This window comes from Sceloporus occidentalis, unplaced genomic scaffold (assembly GCF_023333645.1).
Source record: "Sceloporus occidentalis isolate IW3139 unplaced genomic scaffold, rSceOcc1.0.p SCAF_73, whole genome shotgun sequence".
Lineage (NCBI taxonomy): Eukaryota > Metazoa > Chordata > Lepidosauria > Squamata > Phrynosomatidae > Sceloporus > Sceloporus occidentalis.
The window spans coordinates 4,990,910-5,009,018 of NW_028317053.1; the positions used below are offsets into that span (position 1 = coordinate 4,990,910).

An 18,109-nucleotide genomic window follows, 5' to 3' on the forward strand; every position below is an offset into this window, starting at 1 on the left:
TAAAATTTCCCAATGAGTTTTAACTACAGTAGTAATTTCTAATGGCACAGTCCTAAACAAACCAGTGAGGGAGACGTTCCCATGGTAGACAGTGGGATAACTTCTGAGTAAGCATGCATACAACTGTACTTTAAATTGGGTCCAGATTAAAACAGCAATACATCCTCTTTGAATTTTTCATTTCAAAAACATTGTTCTGCTTCAGCAGTCAACCCTTTAATACCATGGAGTTATGTGCAATATAAAATTTGATATCTTTACCCATTGAGAAGTAGTGTTTATTTCTCCAATGAAAGAAAAAAAAAGTGGCCCCTTGATATTCTCGGGAGTTTGGTTCCAGGACATCCTGTGGATACTAAAATCTCTGAATACTCAAGTCCTATTATATGCACTGGTATAGTAATATGGTGTCCATTATATAAAATAGCAAAATCGAGGTTTGCTTTTTGGAATTTTTGGAGGGAGGCAGGCGTGTTTTCAAGCCATAGATGGCTGAATCCATGGACACAGAATCTGTGGACATGGAGGATCAACTGTATATGCATTATAACCTGGAACCCATAATACGTGTATGGGCCATGACATGTAATTTATGCATCAGATCTTATGCCAGTGCAGCCCATGGAAAAAATTAGTATTGCAAGGCATATAGCAATAGCAACTACATTTCTATCAGTGAACTAGCACTCCCTAACTGGTTTACAATGTGTAAGCCAATTGTCCCCAACAAGCTGGACAATCATAGAATGTGTCAATTAATGGTGCTTGCGTAGTGAGTAGGGCTGTTCTCTGCGAGATGGGAAGAGACAGAAAGGGTCCGCTGTTGTTGTTGTTGTTGTTGTTGTTGTTGTTGTTGTTGTATGCTTTCAAGTCATTTCTGACTGGTGGCAACTCTAAGGTGAATCTATCATGGTGTTTTCTTGGAAAGATTTATTCAGAGGAGGTTTACCTTTTCCTTTCTGTGAAACTGGCCCTTTCCTGCTTCGAGGCTGTAATGTCCAAAATGAAATGGCTGTAATAATGACAGTAGGATTCTTGTAGCCATGCAGTGTTCATCACTGTTGAACTCTAAGAGGAAACTTCTATTTACAGACCCAAGTAGCTTGATGCTTTGCTGTGGTGAAGGGCATGGTGGGGCTTCCATTGTCAAGCCTACCTTGTGTGCCATTTTATGCCTTGCACAGATATGGCAGAACCCAATGATTTGTCAGTGTTTTTGAAGCTCTTGAAATTCAGCAATGATATTGGAGTCTCTTAATCCATGGGTCTCGTGTATATTCTGAGGCACTGGAAATGCTATGGTTAGTCTGTTAATTTGTCAATGTTAATAATTTTATATCACGTTGCCCACACATTGGTTTTGGATTTTAAAAAATATGTCTTAATAAAAATTTGTCAGAACTCCCTCAAATTACCCCCCCCCCCGTGAGAAATTAAAATGATGTGAAATTCTAATAATTACTTAACCTGCTGCTGATGTTAGTAGTGATTAACAATTTTTAAAATAACTTTTAAGATGGTTGTAAAAATATTATGTCTTGGGGTTACCACAGTGTGTTTTCCCCCAAGTCTCAGATTATGTATGTATCCTTTACTGCGATATTCAATTTATTTGTTCCCCATCACTTCTTCACTGAAATATATTGGTTGTAGGCAACATGTTAAAAATCAGAGCATCTTATCTTTTGTTCCATGTCGCTTGTAGAGAAAAAGTAGGCAATTTTGCAACTAATGTTTTCCCCACTTGTATTCAGTCATGGAATGGACAGGAAATTAAATACTGAATTGTTGTTGAGGGAAATATTTGAATTGAGTGACAAAATTGGCCTGCTGTTCTTTTATGTTTTTGAATGAGGTTATTATTACAGCATACACTAAAATGTTTATGTTTTTGATCTCTTCAGATAACATGGTTGGAAGGCCATTCTTTAGCACAGACAGTATTCACTTGCCTTTACATTCATAATCCAGATTTTATAGAGGACCCAGCCATGAAGGCTTTTGCTCTGGGGATCCTAAAAATCTGTGACATTGCCAGGGAAAAGGTGAATAAAGCTGCTGTGTTTGAAGAGGTAAGTTTTTTTAAAAAAATCAGTTTATTATTTTTCCCTCAGAACTTGCTTTTTCTTGTAGTTCCTATCTGTTTTTCTAAAAGATAGATAAGATAGATCATTTTATTTTGAAATTTTCTTTCTTATGTCCCTAAAGTAACAAAGGCGCTTTACAGACGGGCCCTATGGGGCGCCGTCGTTACGTGCGAGGGGCGGCGCTTCCAGATGCAACTTGCCCCTCACACGTGATGAGGGCGTCAAAAGTGGCGGCGCCCTGTACACATGGGCGCCACCATTTTGATGTGAGGGACGCTTAGCGTCCGCATGTCGCGGCACCATTATGATGCTGCGAGTGTGTCATTGGCGCACTGCGGTGTCATAATCGCGCCGCAGAAAGAACCCGCTTTTTGCTTTTGGTTTGTCCACTGCGGCTTCCTCGTGTAGCAAAGCAAGGTGCCAGGAGACTGTCCTTTTTGGATGGTCTGTATCCCACCAGTGTGACTGTCAGTCTGTAAAGGATATTACTATCACATATTACAGTTTTTCAAAACATTACTGTATTTTCCAGAAAAAAAATACAGTGGATTTATTTTCCCACCACTCAAAAATATCAGTAATTTTAGGTCTCTACAGTTCACTAATGTCAAGAAATACTCCACACATCCAGGACTACAGTGGCTTCTCCTTTTTCCTAGCTTCAACATTGCAGCCGAAACATTTCCAGGTGCCCTTTCCTCCCTTCTTGCTGGCTACTGATCAGGTGTTGAATTGCACCTTAGCTCCAGCACACTGGGGATGTGCACTGGGGGTGGAAGATGTTGTGCAGGGAGTTATTTGATAGCTTCTTCTACAACAACTGAAAAAAGCATACATGCTGGCCTAATAGGTGTACAGTAGAGTATGTCACCAGCAGAATCCTGGTTCTTGCAAGTTTCTAGTAATATTTTGGAAATATCTAGAGGTATAGCTCTAGCATAAAGCTCGATATTGAATTTCTGAACTTTTCAGGAGTGCTGTGAAGCAAGTGTTGCCTTGGTTGTAACCTTTTTTCCATTTTATGTTTAGGAAGATTTTCAATCCATGACATACGGATTTAAAATGGCAAATAGTGTGACTGATCTTCGAGTTACAGGTAAAGCTCATGCAACTCATAGTCACTTTTTCGTTAAAATGTACTGCTTAATGGTTCAGAAAACAGGATGTAAATCTTCACCTAGGTGGGCAACCAGCTTTTCCAACTGAGATTCATTGATCTGAACTGATTTTTTTCAGGTATGCTGAAAGATGTTGAAGATGACATGCAGCGACGAGTTAAGGTATATACTTCTTTGACAGGGTATTTTTTAAAATAATTTTATTTTTAAATAGAAATTCCAAGTATTTACCAAGAAAACTCTAGGATAGGGTCACCTTAATTCAGAGCAGACATGAGAGCCAATAAATGTGCCTCCTGTCACTGCATTGTTGTGCGGGGGATTTGAACCCATGTCTTCCTTGTCCAAGTGTGTAATTCACTGGCTGTGATCTGCATATATTCTGTCAAAGGTTATATTTATATGTAAAGAATACTCCTATTTGATCATTGGAAAGAAATAAGTAATGATATGTAAGTGACACTTGGACCATGAGAGAAATCTTGTTTTTTCGTTTAGTGTATCATGCAATTGTTCTAACTGTTCTAGAGCACTCGAAGCCGACAAGGAGAAGAAAGAGATCCAGAAGTGGAACTTGAGGTAAGGTTGATTATATGCTCTTCAAAATCATATAACATCTGTCCCTTGATATTTTTTTTCTGGAATGTGCACTATAATTATATATATCTCCTTATTAAGAAATTAAAAGGAAATATGGAAGAAGACCAGTTTGTGTTTAAAAATCACAAGATGCTGAAAGAAGAGGATTTTATCTTGATTTGGGTTAGACTTGAATTATGTATCAGACTAAATAGTAACTACACGGGTTCATTGTATAAATGATGTAATAATTTAACTTCATTATTTGTAAGATCTTGGTATAACAAATTTTGTTACTACTAACCACTGAGTTGTTTTCAGAAAGAATTGATTAGTTGATCTCAGAATGTGAATTTACATTCAAATTTGATTTTGATCTCCAAAATTATAAAATAGGTTTAGTGTGCATGTGTAAAAAAGCTTATTTGAAGTATTTTGCCTTTGTTGTGTAGACATTTGAAAAGTATTAATTTGAGGATTGATTTCCTGTAGCATCAACAGTGCTTTGCAGTATTCAGTAGAGTGAAGTTTACCCGAGTATTACTGACTGTACTGATAGCCTTTACCAAAAAAGAGGTATGTGATTACTTGGTAACTTTTTAACTATGTTTATGCTACAAAATATTGGCAGTGTGAGTGTTTAAGCCTGATTGCTACATGGAACTTTCATATGCAGAGGCTGTATTTTTCTCTGTATTAGATGATGTGTGCAAGCAGGAGGTGATGGGTGGGAGGCAAGAAGGCTCTTGCCATCATGCCCTGTTTCTGGGCTTCCCAGTGCATCTGTTGGCTGCTAAATGAAATAGGATGCGGTCCTAGATATACTCTTGTTTTGATCCAGGAATTCTACTGTTGGCAGTGTTGGTTTGATGATTCACTGGTTTGATTCAGTGTAAGGCCATTTCTTGTGTGAGGAGAAGTGGGTCAGTATATTTCTAGAAGTAACCATTTCTTACCACATTAATCACGCCAGTAACATTACTTTCTAATTTTTGCATGTCAGACTGTCAGATGCAACATTTTTAAAAGGTTAGCACAGATACCAAATATATACTTTTTAATTATGTGATCAATATTCTTTTGTTTTACACTATTTTTGTAATGATGGGTTATTGCCTACTAATGTTGACACAGTAATTTTTTATACAACTGATATTTAACAGACTAGTGCAGTTGCAGAAGCTCAGAAACTGATGACTCAGGCAACTGACTTACTTTCTGCTATCCACAACTCATTACACCATGGCATTCAGGCTCAGAATGACACAACAAAAGGAGGTATGCAGTTATCTTCAGAAATTTTCTTTTCTCCCTCTTTTTGTGGCCTTCTGAAATTCAAAGTATTTAGTACACTTAGGGGCTGAAAAGACAGCCCTTTTAAGTTGCCATCTGGGCGGCTTCAGGGTGTGGCGTTTTGATGGTGCATGTCTGGAAGCCGCCATGAAGCCACTCTGGCCATTTACACATAGGTGGCTTCATGACACTCCAGCAGTACAGTATTTATATGCCACATGCCACTGAAGTGTCATGAAGCTGGCTTTAGGCTTTGGCGGGGCTGGAAAAGCCAGCTTTTTGCTGGCCAAAAAAGGAGTGGATCTTTGCTGCTTTTTTTTTTGGCTGGCTTCAAGATGGATTGGGTTCACAGCATGTGGTTGCCCCAATCTGTCTTTGGAAAGAGCAGCTTCAAGCCGCCCCTTCAGGAGAGCTATACAGTACTTACAGTAACTGATCTTTCTGTCTTTAAATCTATTATGTTAGTTTTATCAAGCATTCTAGACATGGATGTTTTAGGTGAAAACATTGGCCTAAACCAAAGGTGGGAATCCTACAGAGGAGAGAGGAACAGATGTAGTTGAGCTGCAAGTCCCAGAAGCCCTACCAAGCAGTAAGGAGTGCTGAGAGTTACAGGTCTCTTTTAAACTACAGAATAATAGTTTTATGATTCCATTTTAACAATCTATGGAATCCTGGGATTTGTCATTTAGTGAGGGCTATTTAAATTCTTTATTTAAGCAGACATTCAACATATAATCATGTCAGGTTGGCTTTTATTGACTATGTGTGTTTTAATTATGCCTTCTAGCTTTTGTATATTTTATTGTAATATTATAATGTTTTTAGATGACCTTGACAGTTTTAAATTTTATTGTAATTTTTGAAAAATGTTTTTACCTGTGAGCTGCCTTGGGCCCTTTCTGGGAGAAAGGTGGCATGCAAATGAAATGAAATAAATAATGCTCTGCCATGGAGATCTAGTTCCTCATGAAAGTACAAATCCTACAATTCCATAGTATGGAGCCATGGCAATTAAAGTGTGATCATCATTTTTAATTATTTAGTGTGAAGGTGCCTCACAGAACTACAAACCATAGATTCCATGAGCTGTAGCTGTAGCATTTAAAGTGGAATTACAATGCTATAAATAAATAAATAAATAAATAAATAAATAAATAAATAAATAAATAAATAAATAAAATGTAGGTGTGAAGGTGACAATGTGCACTGGCAAAATCTCTTAAAATCTTTCACTCCTTTTTACTGTGTGCCACCACTGCCACCATTTATGTGAAGGTGAGACTGACTCACCCAACCATTTTTTTCAGATGGCAGCACAAGTGTGTTGAAAAGACCACACTCCAGCAGCATCTGGAAGGCCACTTCATTCCCATCTCTAACTGAAACTTGTTTGCTAGTTCCAGCTAGAGTAGACACATTGTGTTTACAGAATCCTTTAATTCCGTGGGTCTGCTCTAACTGAGACTGGGATCTAATTTAGGCCTTCCTATGATACATAGTTTATTCATGTAGTACTGACTGGCTTACAGATGCAAAAATTTTGCCTACAAAATATGTGATTGTTCCAGAGCCTTTGGCCAACTATGGCCCTGTCCTGATTGGTGACATATGTCCATTATTTTTAAGTAAATAAAATTAAATGTTTTTCCCCTTCATTCAAATTATTGGTGTATGATGTATCACTTAATGTGAATTAGTAACAGTAACTGAATTACTTTTTTTTTAGATCATCCTATTATGATGGGTTTTGAACCCCTTGTTAATCAGAGACTGCTTCCTCCAACTTTTCCTCGATATGCAAAGATTATTAAAAGGGAAGAAATGGTCAACTATTTTTCAAAACTTATTGACCGAATAAAAACTGTGTGTGAAGTTGTTACTTTAACTAATTTGCACTGCATACTGGTAAGTTTGAAATTTGTGAAGTTTGTTTTAGACTTAGAATATAAGGATAGCTACCTGGAACAATTCCTAGGACTTTTGAACAGAAGTGTTGATGCACTTCTTGTTTTCACTTCCATGTCTGTTGTTTCATACACTAGTAGTAAAATATAATGGAAGCTTACAGTCTTATCCTATGTGTGTGTCCTTGGAAGTAAGTCCTGCTGAGTCCAGTATATAAATGTATAAGGATTATAGACGCAGAGAACAACATTTAGAAGATTAATAAGGGGATTTTTGGGGTATAATGGCTGCTGATATCACATAGGCATTGATGGTTCCCTGAAAGATGTAACATTTACTCATAACATTCTGAAGGGAGGGTCTGTGCTCATTCGACAACTGCAGATTTCCAAACAATTACCTAACTCCTCTCTTTATAGGTGTCCAGCTATATGTGTAGTGTTGATAATGGCTCTTTTCTATCTCCATTCTGTTTATGTGTTAGGATTTTTTCTGTGAATTTAGTGAACAGTCACCTTGTGTTCTTTCAAGATCACTGTTACAGGCAAGTAGGAAAATACCATATACATTAAAATATTTTAACTGTGTGTTCATAATTGAGGAAAGTAACACAACTACTCCTTCTTGCAGACTACTTTTCTTGTAGATAACAAAAAGGTATTTGGGACCCATCTCATGCAAGACATGGTCAAAGATGCCCTAAGATCATTTGTCAGTCCTCCAGTGCTTTCACCTAAGTAAGTAGTATAATTTAGGATTGGTACTTGTCTACATATTTATTGCATGTCTCAATGTTTAAAAAGGTATACGTTCCAATAAAATCCACTTTTTCTTATAAATAAATGGTCCAAAACATACTGCAGAAATAATCCAGTTTGAGACCGCTTTAATTACTCTGGCTCAATGCTGGGGAATTCTGGGAACTGTAGTTTTGTCAGACATTTAGCCTTCTCTGTCAGAGAGCTCTGGTGCTGAAGTTCCAAGGATTCCTTAGCACTGATCCATGGCAGTTCAAGTAGTAGTAGTAGTAGTAGTAATAATAATAATAATAATTATTATTATTATTATTTATACCCCGCTCTTCAGCCAAGGCTATCAAAGCGGCTTACAATTTGTTAATTAGACATTTCCCTGCCCTCAAGCTTACAATCTAAAAAAGACAAGACACAAAAGGAGAAGGGAATGACAGTAGGGAAGGGGGAAAGTCCAGCATATCTGCTCTTTCTCATAGGCCTCTCTCCCCCTCAAGATTGTGGTTGGAAGGAGGGCTCTTCTTCTTTCCAGGCAAGGCCTGTTGTTGCTGGCCTGCCTCTCTCCCCCTCAAGATGGTGGTGGGAAGGAGGGCTCTTCTTCTTTCCAGGCAAGGCCTGGGAAGTAGTCTCAAAATGGATTATTTCTACAGTATGTTTTGGACCAACATAGCTCCTCCCTGAGTTTGGACAAGTAATAATGGTTAATATTGTTGCAGTTCTAAAAGAAGTCCCGTGGTTGTTAACTTGTAGTCTGGAAGTTAGATTCATCTTTCTTTTCCACTGCAGGCTTTGGATAACTACCAAATATTTGCCTCTTACTAAATACCCTTAATTTAATATGTGGAAGGCAACATGTAACGTCTTCACTAAGACAGCTATATACCAGAATTTAAGCCAAGGACCACATTCCTTTAAACAGTCTAGCTCTTGTAATTTACTAATCCCCTTGAATGAGGGTGGGCAGTCACTGGTCCTGGAGCTACACATAGATCTTAGTGTAATTTCACATTTGCTAAGTAGATGCTTAGTTCAGATCAGAGTGTCCCTCTTCAAACAGCCTTCTATGTTGGGAAGAAGAGAGAAAAGAAGGAGAGAGAACATGAAGGATGGGAGATGGTGGCACTTTGGGCTCTGAAACCATCCACCCTGCTATGGGGTCTCAATAGAAAATAGGATTCCTCTGCTAGAAAGAGCTTCACAAGGCTTGGTGTGTGTGTTATATGGTATAACCATAATCCTTAGGTCAATGATTTTCACTGGAAGTATTTTGTTCATTCCCTCTCAGGTGTTGTCTATATAACAACCATCAGGCTAAGGATTACATTGACTCCTTTGTCACACATTGTGTTCGTGTGAGTATTGGTGGTATTGTGAAGAATTTGTGATCATTGGTTTAGGAATAGAAATGCTGATGCCCAAACACAGTTATGGTAAAATTGGAGATTTCTCTGGAAAACCTAAAATCTAAAAATGGCATAAATCCCCAACAATTCCCTATCTAGTTGATGGAAGCACTCTCAGTAAAGAACATGAGACACCTCAGCTAATGATTTCTACACCAAATTCTCAGATTGTCTCTTTTTATTGGTTTAAGTTTGGAAAGGGACAGAGTCTCTACTAAGGGCAATTAAACTTTTGTTTTCGCTCCCCCCCCCCCCAAAAAAAAGGTGAAATTCATTCTCTTAATTAGAAAAGCAGAGGGCTCTTAGGATCTGTTGACTAGGTGCTGTAGGACAAGATATGCCCTCATATCAAGAAAGAGAGACCTGTATCCTGTTATGTCCAGAGACTGCAAACCTTTGGTGCCAAGCTTTTATTTTGCTAGATTGCTGCGCTACTGAATACACTGCTACCTCGGGTTACGAAATTAATTCGTTCCGCTATTCCTTTCGTAAGCCGAAAATTTCGTAACCCGAAACGCTTTTTCCATTGAAAATAACTAATGCGTTCTATGACCTCAGACTGAACCTGCAAGTGAAAACAAAGGTACAATAGAGGCCTATTAAGCTAAGTACCCTACAATACAATGTAATACAAAGTTGCCTGAGGCACTAAAGAGCTTAACAATGACTGGCAGGTCCATTCTAAAGTTTCTAAAGGATAAAGAAAAAAAATGTTTTTGACTTATCTTTTGCTGGTCTTGGCATCTGGTCCTGGCATCTCAGAGTGAGGCAGGAGGAGGAGGAGAGGGGCAGCCAAAAAAGCCAAATTTAAACCAATTCAACCCAATTCAACCAATTCAGCCAATTCAGCCAATTCAGCCAATTTAGCCAATTCAACCAATTCAGCCAATTTAGCCAATTTAGCCAATTCAACCAATTCAGCCAATTTAGCCAATTCAACCAATTCAGCCAATTTAGCCAATGCAACCAATTTAACAAAGTTAACCAGTTTAACAACAATTTTTTTTTTAAAAATTTGGTGTTTTTTTTAAGGGTCACCTTTTTTTTAAGGGTCACCTTTTCCCTTCTTGGATGACGGTTCTCCCTCTCTAGTGAAGAACTGGTCCAAGGATGTCTGCTTTTGCCGGGCCTTAAGCACGTTCTTAAAATGGCTAAGGCAGACATTATCAAAATGGGCAATGGCATGGCTGGTGAGCACCTTCTCAGGGTGGTGCTTCTCAACATATGAAGACACATTGTGGAATTGCCGCAAAATGTCTTTAATTTCTGCTGTTGGCAAAAATGCCCCCGCAGCCTCCTCCTGCTGGCCCCTGTCGAAATGGAGCACGTCCTCATCCACGGCCGAGTGTTGCATGGCCGCCAAGGCCTTCAGGTCCTCTGTTGTCAGGTCCTCGCTGTGCTCCTCGATGAGTTCCTCCACGTCCTCGTTGTCCACGTCGAGTCCCAGGGACCTTGCGATGGAGACGATCTCAGCAACCTCTTCTTCTTCACCTGGCTCAGCACCCTCGGTCTGTGACCCTTCCAAGGAAGAAGCATCAGGCCACAGCTTCCTCCACGCAGCAATCAGGTTGCGCCTGGTGATCTCCTGCCAGGCCAAGTCCACCATCTTCAAGCACACGACGATATCAAAATGCTGCTTCCAGAACTCTCGAAGGGTCAGCTGTGTGCTCTCCGTCACATCAAAACAACGCTTGAACAGGTGCTTGGTGTAGATCTTCTTGAAGTTGGCAATCACCTGCTGGTCCATGGGTTGCAAGAGGGAGGTCGTGTTGGGCGGCAGAAACTGGACCTTGATGAAGGAGAACTCTGCAAGGATGTCCTTCTCCAGGCCATGCGGGTGCGCAGGAGCATTGTCCAAGAGGAGGAGGCACTTCAAGGGCAAATCCTCTTCCTCCAGGTACCGCTTCACAGTCGGGGCGAAGACACTGTTGATCCATTCCACGAAAAGGAGGCGTGTGACCCATGTGCGGCCATTGGAACGCCACATCACTGGCAACCTGTCCTTCTGAATGTTGTGTGCCTTGAAGGCCCTTGGATTTTCAGAGTGGTACACCAACAGGGGCTTGACCTTACAGTCCCCGCTGGCATTGGCACACAACGCAAGTGTGAAGCGGTCCTTCATAGGCTTGTGGCCTGGCAATCTCCTCTCCTCCTGGCTGATGTAGGTGCGGCGAGGCATCTTCTTCCAGAAGAGGCCCGTCTCGTCGCAATTGAACACTTGCTGCGGGACGTAGCCTTCCTCCTCCACCATGGCCTTGAACTCGATGACAAATGCTTCGGCGGCCTGGTGGTCTGCGCTGGACGCCTCGCCGTGACGGACGACAGAGTGGATCCCGGTCCTCTTCTTGAACCTTTCAAACCAGCCACGTGATGCTTTGAATTCCGGGGTGGCTGGCTCCTCCTGGGAAGAAGTTCCTTCACCTGCCTCCTTGCTGGCCAGGTCTTCGAAAATGGTGGTGGCCTTCTCACAGATGACCGAGGTGGTCACAGTGTCCCCGACTCGCTCCTTTTCCTTAATCCAGAGGAGCAGCAGGCGCTCCATCTCCTCGTGCTTCGGTGTCCTCTGCTTGGCAATCGTTGTCACGCCTTTCGCTGGAGCCACAACAGCTCTGATGGCCTCCTTCTGCTTGAGGACAGTGCCAATTGTCGAAGGGTTTCGTCCATACTCCTTGGCAATGTCCACCAAGCGCACGCCCCTCTCGTGCTTGGCGATGATTTCCTTCTTGTCCTCCAAGGACAAGGGAGCCCTCTTCTTTTTGTCACCGCCGCTTTTATCTGTGGCTTTCTTGGGAGCCATAGCTCAAGCCTAAAAAGGACAAAAGGCACAGGCACTGAGCAAAAGCCACAATTGGAAACCACCCCCACCCCCATGGTCACACTCTCTGGCCCAAACTTGCAAAACTCACACCCCACACTCTCAAATCATCACAGCCATGACCAAAGCAACCAAGAACACAAACCCAAAGGCCAGAAACCCAAAATCTGAAAATGCCACCCTATGGTGACACTCTCTGGCCCACATGAGACCAAGGCCAAACTTTTAAAACTCACACCCCACACTTTGAAAACATCACAGCCAAGGCCAAAGCACCCAAGAACACAAACCCAAAGGCCAGAAACCCAAAATCTGAAAATGCAACCCCAAGGTCACACTCTCTGGCCCACATGGGACCAAGGCCAAACTTGCAAAAATGGATGCCCACACTTTGAAAACATCACAGCCAAGGCCAAAGCACCCAAGAACACAAACCCAAAGGCCAGAAACCCAAAATCTGAAAATGCAACCCCAAGGTCACACTCTCTGGCCCACATGGGACCAAGGCCAAACTTGCAAAAATGGATGCCCACACTTTCAAATCATCACAGCCATGACCAAAGCACCCAAGAACACAAACCCAAAGGCCAGAAACCCAAAATCTGAAAATGCAACCCCAAGGTCACACTCTCTGGCCCACATGGGACCAAGGCCAAACTTGCAAAAATGGATGCCCACACTTTCAAATCATCACAGCCATGACCAAAGCACCCAAGAACACAAACCCAAAGGCCAGAAACCCAAAATCTGAAAATGCAACCCCAAGGTCACACTCTCTGGCCCACATGGGACCAAGGCCAAACTTGCAAAAATGGATGCCCACACTTTCAAATCATCACAGCCATGACCAAAGCACCCAAGAACACAAACCCAAAGGCCAGAAACCCAAAATCTGAAAATGCAACCCCAAGGTCACACTCTCTGGCCCACATGGGACCAAGGCCAAACTTGCAAAAATGGATGCCCACACTTTCAAATCATCACAGCCATGACCAAAGCACCCAAGAACACAAACCCAAAGGCCAGAAACCCAAAATCTGAAAATGCAACCCCAAGGTCACACTCTCTGGCCCACATGGGACCAAGGCCAAACTTGCAAAAATGGATGCCCACACTCTCAAATCATCACAGCCATGACCAAAGCACCCAAGAACACTAACCCAAAGGCCAGAAACCCAAAATCTAAAAATCCAACCCCAAAGTCACACTCTCTGGCCCACATCAAATCAAGGCCAAACATGCAAAACTCACATCCCACACTTTGAAAACATCACAGCCATGACCAAAGCACCCAAGAACACTAACCCAAAGGCCAGAAACCCAAAATCTGAAAATGCCACCCTATGGTGACACTCTGAGGCCCACATGGGACCAAGGCCAAACTTTTAAAACTCACACCCCACACTTTGAAAACATCACAGCCAAGGCCAAAGCACCCAAGAACACAAACCCAAAGGCCAGAAACCCAAAATCTAAAAATCCAACCCCAAAGTCACACTCTCTGGCCCACATCAAATCAAGGCCAAACATGCAAAACTCACATCCCACACTTTGAAAACATCACAGCCATGACCAAAGCACCCAAGAACACAAACCCAAAGGCCAGAAACCCAAAATCTGAAAATGCCACCCTATGGTGACACTCTGAGGCCCACATGGGACCAAGGCCAAACTTTTAAAACTCACACCCCACACTTTGAAAACATCACAGCCAAGGCCAAAGCACCCAAGAACACAAACCCAAAGGCCAGAAACCCAAAATCTAAAAATCCAACCCCAAAGTCACACTCTCTGGCCCACATCAAATCAAGGCCAAACATGCAAAACTCACATCCCACACTTTGAAAACATCACAGCCATGACCAAAGCACCCAAGAACACAAACCCAAAGGCCAGAAACCCAAAATCTAAAAATCCAACCCCAAAGTCACACTCTCTGGCCCACATCAAATCAAGGCCAAACATGCAAAACTCACATCCCACACTTTGAAAACATCACAGCCATGACCAAAGCACCCAAGAACACAAACCCAAAGGCCAGAAACCCAAAATCTGAAAATGCCACCCTATGGTGACACTCTCTGGCCCACATGAGACCAAGGCCAAACTTTTAAAACTCACACCCCACACTTTGAAAACATCACAGCCAAGGCCAAAGCACCCAAGAACACAAACCCAAAGGCCAGAAACCCAAAATCTGAAAATGCCACCCTATGGTGACACTCTCTGGCCCACATGAGACCAAGGCCAAACTTTTAAAACTCACACCCCACACTTTGAAAACATCACAGCCAAGGCCAAAGCACCCAAGAACACAAACCCAAAGGCCAGAAACCCAAAATCTGAAAATGCAACCCCAAGGTCACACTCTCTGGCCCACATGGGACCAAGGCCAAACTTGCAAAAATGGATGCCCACACTTTCAAATCATCACAGCCATGACCAAAGCACCCAAGAACACAAACCCAAAGGCCAGAAACCCAAAATCTGAAAATGCCACCCCAAGGTCACACTCTCTGGCCCACATGGGACCATGGCCAAAGTTTTAAAACCCACACTCCACACTTTGAAAACAGCAAAGAAAAAAAAAAAAAAAGCAAACCAGCACCCCAAGCCCATAATCCACACAGCAAAAGCATGCTCACACTGTCTCACCCCACAAGAAGAAGGTAAAAATCCATCCACCTACCTGTAGAGAAATTCCTGATGGCCGGTCTTGATCCGAAGAGTACACCTGGCAAAGTCCAAAGGCAGAAAGCCAGGAAAAGTCCAGACCAACAGTGGAACCAAGAGTTAGAGCTCAGAAGAAACTCTTGCTCAGACAGTCCACAAGGCCAGACAAAGGAGCAGATCAATGGAAGCCGGCTTTTGTTTCTCAAGCCAGGCCACCCCCCCAATTTCGTTAGCCAATCCAGATGATCAGCTTGATTTCTCAAGCCCATCACTGCTGCTAACGAAATTCAAAATTCGCGCCAAAGCTAACCCCTAACCCAGCCCCCTTAGCTTTCCGTTAGCCCTGGAAAGCCTGTAGCTGCACTTTGCATCATTTGAATTTCGCGCCGAAATGCATTTCGTAACCCGAAAAATATTTCGTAACCCGAAATAGTTTTTTCCAATCCAAGTTTTTCGTAACCCGGAAATTTCGTAACCCGATCATTTCGTATCCCGAGGCACCAGTGTAAATGAAATTACACACCAAACACAAGGAGATCACCAACCTTGAGCAAAACATTACTTGTTGCCTATTATTTTCTGGCCAAACCAAAGTCATAGGGGTCATAACAAATATTCATCACTGTAGCTGTCCATGGCTCACTGACCCCTCATATTGTATTTGGTAAAGCTGTCAAGAGCTTTTCACATAGAACAGAAAATAAAAAGTCTATGTTGGGCCATGTCAATCTGTGATTCATCCCTGTTGTTGCTAATGATATTAATTGCTGTTATCTTAGAATGCTAGACATCTGCAGAAACTGTACTTCATGTGCTCAGTTCTATTGAGGGCATTAGCACTGAAAGTACCATCTGACTGGCATCATATTGCACATGCTCTTCCTGGAAATGCTTGTTTCAGTGCCGTCCTAAATGTGTTTGGCTCTGTGATTTACAACAGGTGCATATGCTCAGGTCATCAGTATCCTGTCTGCCTTGTCAGACATCAGAATTGACTTGGAGGTGAGCCAAGAACTCAGTCAAATTTCCTGTAGCTGTATTTCAAAAGGTTCCAGATTTGCACTGATGCAATACAGTGTTAGCCTGCCCCTTGTTGCCTGCAGTATTGATCTGAAGATCTGTGTTACAAATCAAGTTTGTGATATGAGAATGATGTAAAAGTCTAAAAACTAACTTGTCTTCTTTTTCCTCCCCAGCCATTCTGTAGTTTAATTCAGATTCACGGGCACAATAGGGCTCGTCAGAGGGATAAACTTGGTCATATTCTTGAAGAATTTGCTACTTTGCAAGATGAGGTAATGTAAGAGGCAGGGAATATGATGCAAAATATGTTATTATGACAACTGCTTTGCTTTTTATGCTTTCCCCCATTCCTGTGCATTGAGTGACTTCTGGGGTATTTACGTTCCTCATGGGAATTCTAGTGGAATGAAAATGTCTCACATTCCCATGCATGTTTGTCAGATGATAATGAAAGTACTTCACAAAACCCAGATGCCCAGAAAACATGTGTGCACATAAGACATAACATTGTTTTGAGCAGCTGTCAGATGTCATTTCCTGCAAACATGATGTTACAAATGGAATTTCAGTATACTACAAAATAATACTAGTCTTCAACTGAAAATTTGGTTATTAACCAAACAGATTTTGAAAGAGACATAAAACCTGAGGGAAAATAGCTCTCCGTTTTTCTATAGGAAGACATATTTATTTGTAGGTAGACATAAAATTAATGGTTCCATTGGGTACCTCATCAACAAAATATTCCTCTGCTGAGGAATAGATCCAGCAATGAAGGTGCACTCTTTGTTCCAGCCACTCTGCAAGTAATCAGAACATGATACTTCATGCTACAGTATTCCTTGCAAACAAATGCAATACCTACTGGATTTTTTAATCTGCTGCATCACTGCAGAATTAACGAGGAGAGGGAGGTTGGCTTATTCTGTCAAATGCTTCTAATTTATGTTAGCCTTTGGGTAGCAGACCATCTGCCAGTTCTAAGCTGGTGAAAATTTTTTATTTCTGAGGAACTTGTCCTTCTTGGGAGGCAATCTCTATTATTTGGTTGGTCCCTCTGCTACCACAACCTGTGATAACCCTCTTCTAGTTATTTACTGTATTTTCTGGCATATAAGACTACTTTTTAACCCAGGAAAATCTTCTCAAAAGTTGGGGGTCATCTTATACGCCAGGGGGTCATCTGATATGACAGGTGCTGAAACTTCTGAGCCAGACTGGAGAATCTGTGGTTGCCGCATATGGTGGGGGGAGCTCAAAAACAGCCGCGGGGTATGGAAAAAAGAGCTGTGTTTGCGCTACCGCTCTGATAGTCTTGGAGACAGGGAGGGCTGGACAGGCAGGGTGAGCTGACCAATCCAAGCAGGCTTTGTATACAACAAGTTTTCCTGCTACGTACCTGCATTTCATAAGCATTTGAATTAAAATTACCATATTGAAATCAAATCTGATTTTTTTAAAAAAAATTATTTGGTGTGCGTTGGAAGAGGGGTAGTCTTATACGACGAATATATCCCAAACTCTATATTTTAACTGGAAAAGTTTGGGGTCGTCTTACAGTATTTTCTGGCGTATAAGACGACTTTGTCCCATTTTTGTTTTTCCTTTTAAAGTACAAGTCGGTGGCAGGGGTACTGTGTAACACTCTGGAGGTAACAAAGAGCCTTATTGCATGAGAAAAAGCTAAATTGGAGTGGGAGAGAGTGGCTTTCTCTGTGTACATGGCATCATAGCAGTTCCATTTTTTTCCTGAGGGAGACAATTGTAAAATTTTGCCTTTTGTCAAATGGATTTTTCCAGCTAGAAAAAAGATACAACAGTCTGCCTCAGGAAGAAGAATGGAAGTACTATGACAGTATGCAGAGAAGCATTGAGAAAGCCACTGCCCTCCCACTCTGTTTTGGTTTTCTTTTCTCATGCAATAAAGTCATGAAATGCCTACTTTGTAGGTCTAGTTCTATGGAAGCTTTACAATAAAACTTTTCAGGATACTGAAATGACCTGTCTGATAGCATGAGGCTGGACCAATCTCATCCCTAGTTACTTGGGGCATTTTAGTTTCTAAGATGCACTTTGAAGTATGCCCTATGGTCAGGACTAGTGCAGGGTGCAGAGTTTGGGATTTTGTCAGGATAATTTGTGAAATTGTCAATTCTGATGGTTGTTCTGAACACTGTTCCTTTCGATCTTCTAGGCAGAGAAAGTAGATGCAGCACTTCACAGTATGCTGCTGAAACAAGAACCCCAAAGGCAACACTTGGCATGTCTGGGCACTTGGGTCCTTTACCACAACCTACGCATAATGATACAGTATCTTCTGAGTGGGTTTGAACTGGAGCTATACAGTATGCATGAGTATTACTACATATATTGGTAAGAATTGGGAGCAGGTACTTTGCTAACTAGTAGTAATGGAACACAGTGCATTCTACAATGGACTGGACCATGCACCATAGGT

General features: G+C 41.7%; 1 protein-coding gene across 3 annotated transcripts in view; it reads left to right on the top strand.

Moving 5' to 3' along the window:
* Nucleotides 1–18,109, top strand: part of NAA35 (N-alpha-acetyltransferase 35, NatC auxiliary subunit) — a 33,479-nt gene that overhangs the window by 8,340 nt on the left and 7,030 nt on the right. For all 3 annotated transcript variants that reach the window (XM_089494544.1, XM_089494547.1, XM_089494546.1), the window contains exons 7-18: nt 1,905–2,072; nt 3,117–3,183; nt 3,324–3,367; nt 3,734–3,784; nt 4,277–4,360; nt 4,948–5,062; nt 6,807–6,985; nt 7,470–7,529; nt 7,616–7,722; nt 9,023–9,089; nt 15,825–15,923; nt 17,846–18,024. In XM_089494544.1, the coding sequence (XP_089350670.1) occupies nt 1,905–2,072; nt 3,117–3,183; nt 3,324–3,367; nt 3,734–3,784; nt 4,277–4,360; nt 4,948–5,062; nt 6,807–6,985; nt 7,470–7,529; nt 7,616–7,722; nt 9,023–9,089; nt 15,825–15,923; nt 17,846–18,024 (1,220 nt within the window). The remainder of the gene's footprint in view (nt 1–1,904; nt 2,073–3,116; nt 3,184–3,323; nt 3,368–3,733; nt 3,785–4,276; nt 4,361–4,947; nt 5,063–6,806; nt 6,986–7,469; nt 7,530–7,615; nt 7,723–9,022; nt 9,090–15,824; nt 15,924–17,845; nt 18,025–18,109) is intronic.